General features: G+C 34.7%; 1 protein-coding gene across 1 annotated transcript; it reads left to right on the top strand.

The window, feature by feature from the left end:
* Positions 1-2843: 2843 nt before the first annotated feature.
* On the top strand, positions 2844-11322 carry LOC123885051 (protein FIP1). The gene is made up of 14 exons (XM_045934273.1): positions 2844-3100; positions 3203-3290; positions 4391-4499; positions 5629-5678; positions 5940-6006; positions 6394-6466; positions 6620-6675; positions 7430-7526; positions 7937-8018; positions 8122-8184; positions 9094-9153; positions 9838-9930; positions 10752-10814; positions 10928-11322. The coding sequence occupies exons 1-14, from the start codon at positions 3045-3047 to the stop codon at positions 11033-11035; spliced, it is 1065 nt and encodes a 354-aa protein (XP_045790229.1). The 5' UTR covers positions 2844-3044; the 3' UTR covers positions 11036-11322.
* Positions 11323-11860: the final 538 nt, after the last annotated feature.

An 11860-nucleotide genomic window follows, 5' to 3' on the forward strand; every position in this document is an offset into this window, starting at 1 on the left:
TTAAAACTTTTTCAAGTTCTTAACTTAACTACAACGGCAGCGGATAAATAACACAATAAACACGATAAGAGAGAGAGAGAGAGATCACACAAGCAATTTATACTGGTTCCTCTCACAAAACGAGAGTAGTCCAGTCCCCTTGCACTTCCAAGGGAGTTCACTATAATCACACAAGATTACACCTGCTCAAGCACACAAGCAAGAGACTTCTCAACAATGCTCAAGCACACAAGCTTAAGACTTCACACTTAAGCACACAAGCTTAAGTTTCCTCAAATAACAGAAAAGTATATAACAATATACAAATGCTCTTAACAGAACCTAATGAGAGCCAATACAAAGAGTACAGAGTATTAGACTAAAGTGCAAAAACACTTAACAAAGGTTCAGAGCTTGTATATCGCAGAGTTCAGAGTTTGTTCAGCGCACGTTCAATTCTTGATAATGTGTATATTGTTGTAGCTGATTCTTCTAGTATATATACCACTAGAAAAGAGTCGTTGTAAAAAGAACCGTTGGAGTTGATAATCTTTTGTCTTCAAGCAGTCTGTCTTGATGCAGTTTGGTTGTATCCAAAACTAAGAAAGAGTTTCAGGTACTTTGACTACAGCAGAGAAGACTTTCCTTATTCAGCTAACAAGTCTGAAGACCCACGTTCTCAAAGGAGGACAGACAAAACAAGAGTAGCTGAACTGATCAGGCTTGAAAGGTCCTTTTCTTCATTGGTAGAAGAGTTGACTTGCAAAGGGAATCTTCACAGATATCCAAAAGATCTTCAGAGGTTGATGAAGCTTTAGTCACTCAAGAAGTTCTGAAGACTTCATCATCTGAAGGTTGTATCTTCTGAAGTCCAACATCTTCTGGGCGCTTGTGAACTTCTGAATTCACATCCTCTGAGCTTCACTCAGAGCTTATATGATGCTTATATCTGCGCACTTAAAATAAATTTTTAGTCCTTCCAATTGTTAATTAATACTTTGTTATCATCAAAACCTTTATAGATTTAGGGGCAAACATTTTTAAATCAATTTTGTTCCAACAAAGCACACAAGCTTAAGACTTCTCACTTAAGCACACAAGCTTAAGACTTCTCAAATAACAGAGATAATAAAGTTGTTGAAAGAATACAACTGCTCTTAAGAGAACCTTAATGAGAAAATACAATGAATACAAAGTATTTGGACTAAGAGTTAAAAACACTAGTTCAGAGGTTCAGAGCTTGTATTCACAAATCAGAGTTTGTTCGAGCGCGTGTAAGATAGTTGATTTCTTTGCAACTTGATTCTTCTAGTATATATAGGACAGAGAAAGAGTCGTTGCAAAGATGACCGTTGATGAAGATATCCTTTGTCTTCAAGCAACTTGTCTGATGCAGTTTGGTCGTTTCCAAAATAGAGTAAGAGTTTCAGACACTTTAACCATGTGCAGAGAAGACTTTCCTTATTCAGCTAATAAGTCTGATATCCCACGTTCTCAAGAGTGGACAGACAAAAAGAGATTAGCTGTTCTGATCAAGGTTGAAGGGTCCTTTTCTTCATTGGTAGGAGAGTTGACCTTCAAATGAGAATCTTCATAGACTTCAAGAAGATCTTCAGAGTTTGATGAAGCTCAGACTTTAAGAAGTTCTGATGACTTCATCTTCTGATGCTTGTAACTACTGAGGACCATTATCTTCTGAGTCCTTGTGAACTTCTGAATACTCGTCTTCTGAGCTTTCTTCAGAGCTTATCTGAAGCTAAGTTCTGCACACTTAAAATAAATTTTTAGTCCTTCCAATTGTATATTAATACTTTGTTATCATCAAAACCTTAATAGATTTAGGGGCAAACATCTTTAAATCAATTTTGTTCCAACAACCTGAAAATTTACGGATGACCCGCTTAGTGGATGCCCGCACGGATATGGATATCATATTTACCCAAAGGGGCAGACACTATTCTCGTAAGATGATAGACACTAGTTAATAGTCCTCCTGATGCTACATCATAGGCACATTGGGAACGTAGATAATTGTAACCATATACATATAAAATAACAACAATCGAATGTCAATCCCCAGGTATCATACTATCAACCCATTTACATCCCTAATCATCACAAAGAATTAGTCTAGGGTTTGATACCTATTAATGCAAATGAAAAAACATTTGTTAGGAGCTATAAACCATAAATAAATTTCAATTATAATAATCGCATCACGAACACTTAATCAATACAAAAAAAACCTATTATGCGAAGGTGAGACATACTCTACCCTTTCATAATTTGGAGGTATTTACCCATCAACCAATGAAAACAAGCCATATAATTAGATTTGTATATGATACCCACAACTAACTTGTAACCAATTTTTATTTCACATGTATATGACTTGTTTTCATTGGTTGATGAATAAATACCTCAAATAATAAAGGGATAGTTTAGAAAAAACTTTATGCGAATGGAAAAACGTTTATCAGGTGCCGTAAATATTAAATGAATTTATATCATGAGTTGTATAAATCTTAAATGAATTTCTTTGACAAAATTAAATCATTTAAGACCAATCGTTAGTTAGTTCAGTCGTGATTGACGCTAAATTTGGTAGGGAGGATCACAGTTCGATTCCCACAATTTCGATCGGAGGGGGCTGGAAGTGCAACCACTTAACGTCAGAACGAAACTCCAAACCAAATTAAACAGTTCAACGGATCAAATATTGGTGTTGAAAAAAAATATTTAAAATTAGTTTTCGTAGTTGTGGATTTAGTTAAAAAAAAAATGCATATAATTTTTGTCCTTTTTAAAATTATTACAAGTGAGTTTACAAACACTTAATGATGATGGTGTTATTAATCCGTAAAAAAAAAATGATGGTGTTATTAAATTAAACATATAGCAACAATAACAAAAATCTGAATTGCAAATCATATATGCAAATGACATTACTCATCAACAACAAGAACCTCCTTAAATGCATCTTCCTTTTCCCGAACCCTTGATTCATCTTCAAACGCATTTCGCTCATCACGGCGATCCAAATCTAGAACAACAACAACAACAACATGGCAACGGAGAGATTCTCTTCTCCGCCAGCCACATCTCAAGAAGAAAACGCTCTGTCAGTAATCACGCTCCCAATTTCATTTTGTTTTTAGTTCCGAATTTTCAGTTTGTAAAATCAAGCTCTATGATTTGATTTTCGTGTTTTGAATTAACGCAGTTTTCTGGATATACTGCATGAAGCTCCTTTGTTTGCTCATCGCAAACCTGCAAGAATTGTTGCGAGTGTTTTCTATTGTATACTATTGGTAAGTTGAAATTTTCTGATATATACTTTATTTGATAATCTATGATGATGATTATGATAATTTTTTTCTAGTAATTTTGATAGTTTGTTGCTATGAAGTACAAAGGAACACGATAGTGACACTGACAGTGATACCGACACTGACACGAAGACTCACACAATAGTAATTTAAGAAAATAAGTGTGATTGAATGAAACCACATGTATCGATGTCGTGTAGGTGTTTGTGTCGGATACTGGACACCTTCATACTGATAAACACATAATAATTTAAGAAAATAAAAGTTTGATTGAATGAAACCATGTGTATTGGTGTCGTGTAGGTGTCAGTGTCGGATACCAGACACCTTCATACTGATACTGACACATAGACACAATAATACTTTAAGAAAATAAAAGTGTGATCGAATGAAACCAAATGCATCAGTATCATGTAGGTATCTGTGTCGGATACTGGACACCTTCATATTGACACTGACACGTAGACACAATAATAATTTAAGAAAATAAAAGTGTAATTGAATGAAACCATGTGTATTGGTGTCGTGTAGGTGTCTGTGGGATACCAGACACCTTCATACCGATACTGACACGTAGACACAATAATACTTTAAGAAAATAAAAGTGTGATTGAATGAAACCAAATGCATCAGTGTCATGTAGGTGTCTGTGCCGGATATTGGACACCTTCATACTGATACTGACACGTAGACACAATAATAATTTAAGAAAATAAAAGTGTGATTGAATGAAAGCACGTGTATTGGTGTCGTATAGGTCTTTGTGTCGGATACCAGACACCTTCATACTGACACGTAGATACAATAATACTTTAAGAAAATAAAAGTGTGATTGAATGAAACCGCATGTGTAGGTGTCTGTGTCGGATACTGGACACCTTCATACTAATTCTGCCACGTAGACACAATAACACTTTAAGAAAATAATAATGTGATTGAATGAAACCGCGTGTATTGGTGTTGTGTAGGTGTCTGTGTCGGATACCGGACACCTTCGTTATGTAGTGTCGGTGTTATATAGGTTGTTGAGTTGAGAATATTATTTTGGAGTGATGTTTTGCTTTTTGTTTTTTCCATTTTAGGCCGGTTATACTACTTTGGCTGTAGGAGCTGAGTGGATATTTCATCCCGTCCGAGAATTGATATCTCCTGTGTTATGTAGTTGTGATGTTCTTCTTATGCTGTTGACAGGTTTGATACTGGAACTAATGTGATTAGTTGTTGTCAGTTCTTCTATCCGGATGTTGATAGTTTTCTGATTGGTGCGCTGCATTTGTTGAGTTCTTCGAAAGAAATTATTTGATAGTGCTAGACTTCTTTTAGTTGAATTTGGCTTAGGGTAATTGGATAACATCAATTTTGGTGAATTAAAAGGGCTTTGGCTGTCCCCGTTAGCGGGACATCGCACTATATGTGCAGGAGCTCGGGACACTCCACTTATTCACCTTTAAGGTGGATTTTCTAGCCACTAGCCTTGACAAAAAAAAAAGGGCTTTGGCTAAAAGCTCCTTCAGAGTTTACATTATTGTTGATTTATTGCGTTAGTCAATGGCAATGTGTAGAATTAACATTATTTATGTAGCTTAGTAAGCTTAGACCTTAGTTAATGCTATTTTATTAAGCCTTAGTTAAGATTTAAAACACATTTTTTATTGGGTTCAAAATTTGAACCAAAAAGTCATGTCGTACCTGTATCCGGTACTAGTGGGTACTTTTCCTATTACATTGTATATTAAAAGAGTTAGAAACTTAGGCCCCGTTTGGATTAGCTTATTTTTGAGCTTATGCAAACAACTTATGCAATATAAATTAGGTTTTATGTTATTTTATAAAATTGTATTTTTATAAGCTATTTTATCATAAACTACCTTGACAAACTTATAATAATACATAAAAATTGCATAAGCTAAAAAATAAGCTAATCCAAACGGACCCTTATTCACTTCGAATCCCTACTCCATTCTACACTTTTATATATAAGTAAGATAATTACACTTGAATGGAAGGTAAACAGGCAACATGTCCCCAACTCTTATTGTGTAAATATCTTCTTTCTAACTTAACTTTTTTGATTATGTACATTTATTTTCTAACTATTATAATTTGTGCTGTAGTAATTAGTAAATTATGAAAGATGTTTCCTTGTATATATTATTATTGTTAAATGTTAACTCATGAAAGATATTTCCTCGTATATTTTAAATGTACCCATACCATAGTTTTTTATTTTAAAATTCTATATCCGTACCTATACTCGTACCTGGTACTGTACCCGTACCCATGCAACAAAGGTTCAAATGTTGTGTCTTTATTGTTTCAGGAATCTTTCAACAATATCTGGTTTATCAAGTGCATAAGATACGGTTGCAGGTAATTCATTCAATTGCTAGTACTTTTTTGTCACAGTAGTATCTTAATTTTTCCGTATCTCATGTGCATGCGCCCATGGACGTTTGTTTGGAAGCATTAGCTGATAGAACTCTGGAATCTGAAAGTGCAATACAGTTAGATCTATCAAACATTAGAATTACTAAAAAAATGTTTTGCTACATGGATCTATGGAGGTTTCTTTTATGTTTTATGGTGTTTTCCTGTTTAATCATGTTCTTAATCGTTGATATGATTTCTCAGGGCTATTATAGTTTCAGCCAGAAGTTGAAATTTATTGTTCGCATACCCTTTGCCATTACAGCTTATGGTACGCATTTCAGTGTTTGGACTTTAACTTTTAGATGATACTTTACATGTGTATTCAATTGATACATATTTGGTAACTGTCAAAAAACAAATTGACCCAAAAGCTTAATTTGTTAGGTGGAGCACGGGAATGGATTCTCTCAAGTGTAATTTACACTTGAGAGAATAAAGTGTGGTTTATTAGCATTGATCAAGAGAGAGAAACATATAAAAATTTAGATAAAATGAATTTAGATGGTGTTAGATTACACTTTATTCTCTCAAGTGTAAATCACACTTGAGAGAATCCATTCCCGGTGGAGCACATGCATGTTTTCAACATGGATAGATTATATTACGCGTTCTTACTTATAATGCTAATATTCTCAGTAATTTGATTTAATGTCAGGAACTGCTGCAATGCTACTTGTTATACTCTGGAAACCTTACACTGGGTTTCTGTCAATCTCTGCAATATTGAGGTATGTTCATCATTTGGTCATACTTGTCCATTTAAGACATATTTGTGGGATATGTTCAATGGAATTAAGAAATGGAATATCAGCAAGAGAGTGCTGTTTCTTATAATTATTATCATGATTTGTTCTTATTTTGGTTGCCTGAAAACTCTGCAGGATTATTATGGTAGTCGAAGCATTATGTGCTGGATGTTTTATGTGCCTTTATATCGGTAAGATATAATACTTTTGTATTTTTATGGGAGGGCAACAAAGCTAGATATTTCCTATTAATATTAGTTTCTCTTAGAAATGGATATTGGGCCTAACTCATCCTTACAAAACCGGCTTGTAAGGTGAGGATTGCCTCTAGTATATAAACACTTAGTCAGGCCATCTCGCAACCGATGTGGGACTTCTTAACACACCCCCTCGCGTCCAGCGCTATTGGGCTTGGTACGCGGATATAAATGGTAGGTGGCCCGATATCGGGTGGCCCAACGGATCTTGGAGAGGCTCTGATACCATCTTAGAAATGGATATTGGGCCTAACTCATCCTTACAAAACCGGCTTGTAAGGTGAGGATTGCCTCTAGTATATAAACACTTAGTCAGGCCATCTCGCAACCGATGTGGGACTTCTTAACAGTTTCTATTATGGAATAAAAAATTATATTAAAAAAGTTAACATATATAAGAACATTTAAAGGAATGCTTAGCCTTCAGGTGCCGCAGCTACTCATTGGAATGAAAACCTGGATTATTGATATGTAGTAGTAAATTTATAAAAAAATTAAACGATTGTAAGATTTGTTCTTTTAAAAAAACTACGGTAATGTTTCGAGTCTTGGGGAGGGGAAAACAACACCCGTGATTGGCTGAAATATTTGGAAATGTGTATTGCATTCTACCCATCTACCCTTTTGATTGAATTAAATATGCATCTATTTATGTAATTCTTTGTATGTTTGTTTTCTGTACAAGCAGGTTACATACACCAGTACAATTCATTGAACTCCCATCCTGATGTTCTGAAGTCCTTGTATTCACCACTACAACCATCAAGTTCTCTGGAGGGTCTAAGGCAAACATTTTGTAATTTAGTTTCTTTCTTGATTAACTTCATAACTCAGTATCCGTGTTTAATTCTCAAGCTACAAAATTCTAACTTTGTTTGGCAAGCTATAGTATTTCTGAATGCATGATGATCTACCTTTTATGCATTCCATTCATGTTATGCAAAAGCACAAATGCAATTCACATTTGCAAACACTTCGACTTTGGGTTCTTGGATTGTGAACCGCAAAATTAGAAACTCTGTTTGCCAAACTATTGGATTTCTGAATGCACGACAATCTACCTTTTTATGCATTCCATTCATGTTATGCAAAATAAAATAATAATACAAATCACATTTGCAAACATATATTAAACATTGGTTTCTTGGATTGGGAAGAATGTAAACTCTGTAATTAGCATATCTTGATGCAATAGGTACCATGATGGTAGGCTCTCTGATCAGCAAATGGCATTGTTGCAATATCAACGTGAAAATCTTCATTTCTTGAGTGAAGAGGTATCTCAGGATTTGAAGCATTCATTTATTATTTGATTATATACACTTTAACTTGCATGATTGATGTTCCACTATGCATAAATTAATTCATTTTGTCTTGCAGATTCTTCGTTTGCAAGAGTCTTTAAGCAAATATGAACGGACTGACGATCGGAGCACACCTCAGGTAATAAAGAACACTAATAAACTATTTCTCTTCCTAGTCTTTTTACTACATCAACTTAATTTTAAATTCTTATGTATTTTATTTTGTCTTTTTATTTGATAACGTTATGTGTTATGCGCATGACAATAACCATGTGTTGTTGCAGCTTATCCATCTAGAATATTAATTATGAGATAGAAAATGTCTTTCTTAAATTAGTAGATTAGTAGCGACACACTGCAATCTGAATTCATCTTGTGATGTAAACCAGAGTACCACGCTGAAGTTTATTCAATTTATATCCAAAATCCTCCCTGCTCAATAATAGTTCTCTATTCAACCCTGACAGTTGAGATATTGATGATTGGTTGGCATCTAGTTCTAAATATATACTTGTTTTTAACCCAACAACCAATTTTTCCATATTTTAGGGAACAAATTGCTTTTATTTCTTTTTGACCTTGCTCATTTTATTTATTAATACATTTTGGAATATGTGTAGTGGAGGGATGTTGTAAATCTTGTTTCAATTACCTTTAAACCTATTGTTGCCATCTATTTTAATGATAACCTTGTTGAAGAATTATTTTGCGTAGGAATGATTATGAGTCAAGTATAGTAGTAGTCCAGATTTGAGAAACTTAGGTTCTGCTTAGAATATCTCATGTTATGATAAACATGGTAAAAAGTTGCGCCTAATTTCTCAACTTAAACTCATAAGCCATTCTCAACGAACCAAGATTGAACTCTGTTAATCTTCGAGCCTTGTAGGGTAGAATTACATTGTTTAGTTAAATGAAATAATACAGTTTGCATAACCAAGCAGTGAAAAACTCCATACCAGCATAGCTCGTAGGCATCTCTTGGTTTTCATAAATATTTGTGGATCCATCTTTTTCTTTTTGAGGGAATAAATTGCTTTTATTGCAGGTTGACCTTGCGCATCTACTAGCAGCCCGTGATCAAGAGTTGCGTACAATATCTGCAGAGGTAAATACTGTCTGTTCTGTTCTAGTTTTAAATGTTCTTGCATACAACTACAAGTACCTAGCAAACTCTCCTAATTAGGTTACAATACAATAAAATGAAGATAACTCTAGTTGGTGGGTTGAACAGTTACTGAGATGTAGAGCCTAAGGCGGGTTGGGCAGTTAAGTGATTGAAGCTTAGTGAGAGTCTGGAAATGATTGCTAGTCTGTAACGTTAAAAGGACGCCGTGTGCCATGCAAATAGAGCAATTAGTTAAATATTATATTCCACAAATCATATGACCTCAAAGTTTGTTTCAGAACTCGATTTACTTATGTTAACTTCCTAAGGAAATGATGTTTTGCTGCTAAACCAAATTGTTTATACGTGAAATTATGATCAGTCAGATATTCACATTTATTTATCCAAGACATTGGTATATTGAGTTTACACAGAATCGATATCTTGTATCCTGCCACCTCATTATTTGAATATCTATAGGAATTTGTTGAGAGTCCCACATTGGATGACATATTGCCTGAAAAGTGTTTATAAGTGAGATATCCCTCACCTTACAAGGTGGTTTTGTAGGGTAGAATTATGTCGAACCTAGGAGAACTTAACAAAATTAAATCAATCATCTCTTATCATTCAACTTCACTTGCTCAATACTAAAGGGGTCCTCGCTTAAAATTTATGTTACAGATGAACCAAGTGCAATCTGAACTAAGGCTTGCACGGTCCTTGATTGCTGAAAAGGACTCAGAAATCCAACGTGTTCGCATGACTAACAATCAGGTATCTGACAGGTTTTGCTAATACTAAGAGGGAATTAAGTGTTTTTTATTTCTAAAATGTTTGTAAAATTTGATTTGATCTCTATAAAAAATTATTCACTTTTATTCTTAACATTTTAACAAATATAGTGTTTTTTTAGTCCTTTAGTATTTTAAATAAACTAAGCACACAAACCAACTAGGTTTGACGCAGATTGTTGGATCTTTTACTCGTGATTTTGATTCAAATCTGGAATTTTCTAGTTGGTACGATTATATGTAAATGTCATCATGAATACTCACAAGGTCGGTGGTGCACTCTGACCTTGCATGCTGATATTTATTTGGTGCCATTGCTTCCACAAGCTCTTTGGCCTGAATTTCATCTTTGTTTTTCATAGACCCACCCGAGTTTGTGGTCTAAGAAAAATTTGTGGTCTAAGAAAAATAAAGATGAAATTGAGGGCAAAGAGCTTGTGGAAGCAATGACATGAATATCAAGTTCTAACATTCCGGGTTTCTTCTTGGCTCCCCTATCATTGAGAACTCGATATTCATTTTGTGCCATTGCTTCCACAAGCTCTTTGGCCTCAATTTCATCTTTGTTTTTCATAGACCCACCCGCGGATGTGTCATGTAGCGTGCGAAGTTTGTCGTCTAAGACCCTGAGTAAAATTTTGCATCTGAGAGCCGACTCATCAAACTCCTTTTAGGGATTATAATGAATAATTTTTTGGGATAGATCAAAATTAAATTTATCAATTTTATAGTTATTAAATATATATTTAATCATACTTTGACTATTAGATACTCATAGTAGAATTCTGGCTATATTCATCACAGTATGTAGAAGAGAATGAAAGGCTCAGAGCTATTTTAGGAGAATGGAGCACCCGAGCTGCAAAGGTATTATTCATAATTAAGTGTAATACACGAATGTCTATCAAGTGCTAGAATAATATTTTGAGTTTTATGGTTAAGATGTTCTGTATAACCTTTTATTAATGATATAATGAAAGCTTGAGCGAGCACTGGAGGCCGAGCGGATGTCAAATATTGAATTACAGAGGAAGATTTCAATGCACAGAAATCAAACACATGTAGAAGCAACCGATCATGGAGCATAGTTCACTAACTGGGCAAATGCATATTTGATATTCTCAGTTCATGTGGAGCATTTCACCTCGTTCTTACTGTTAAAATCATGCAGTGAATTTGTATCTGTGAACCATCACTGTAGTGTGTAGTTCCATTGTACATACTATATTAGTTCCAAACAGGGTTTTATTTTTGTGCTAAATGAAATCAACAATGATCTAGTTTGATTTTCGATTTTGTGCTCTTGTATGATCGAAGTTTGTATTTTTCTTGTAAAGTGTTTGGTAGCAAAGAAGGAAATTTCTATTTATCCATAGGGTGGATTTCATCGTGCAGTGCCATCATAACCAGCAATTTTTACGTAATGGAATATTTATCGTTGCTTAAGACCATATACACTACGAGCACTACTACACTCGAACCTTCATCAATTTGTATGTGGATTTAGAGTTGTTCCACTTCCAGTGATTTTTTTTTTGTTTTCACCATCAGTATTCGGCCCACTGGACCGCCTAATCTGGTTCAGGTCAGATTTGGCTTCCAGTGATATTTTAGCCACCTCTTTAACGCCAATGTTTTGTTTTCTCTCTCAACCATAACACAACTCTCCGTTGTACCATTAGTATCTTGCCACGCAACCATTTTCCTTTCACCATCTATTCCTCTGAAAATCGCAACCATTGCTCATCCACCACAAGCAAAGCAACTGTGTAGTTGCAGTGTAGACCTGCACTGTTTGTTGTAATATGGACCTCCTTCCTTCCTCTGCATCGGACCCTCATTCCCATGTTACTTCAGAGTCTTGTCTGTTTTTCTCATATTAAGTATAAGTAATAGTACATATTTGGATTGGA

This window comes from Trifolium pratense, linkage group LG5 (assembly GCF_020283565.1).
Source record: "Trifolium pratense cultivar HEN17-A07 linkage group LG5, ARS_RC_1.1, whole genome shotgun sequence".
NCBI lineage: Eukaryota > Viridiplantae > Streptophyta > Magnoliopsida > Fabales > Fabaceae > Trifolium > Trifolium pratense.

What these genes read in the sequence shown, in the direction of transcription:
- LOC123885051 (XM_045934273.1), top strand. Translation starts at nt 3,045, where the DNA reads ATGGCAACGGAGAGATTCTCTTCTCCGCCAGCCACATCTCAAGAAGAA. An exon ending in TCTCAAGAAGAAAACGCTCT is followed by an intron (nt 3,101 to 3,202) that starts GTCAGTAATCAC and finishes GAATTAACGCAG; the next exon opens with TTTTCTGGATATACTGCATG. An exon ending in CTTTGCCATTACAGCTTATG is followed by an intron (nt 6,007 to 6,393) that starts GTACGCATTTCA and finishes ATTTAATGTCAG; the next exon opens with GAACTGCTGCAATGCTACTT.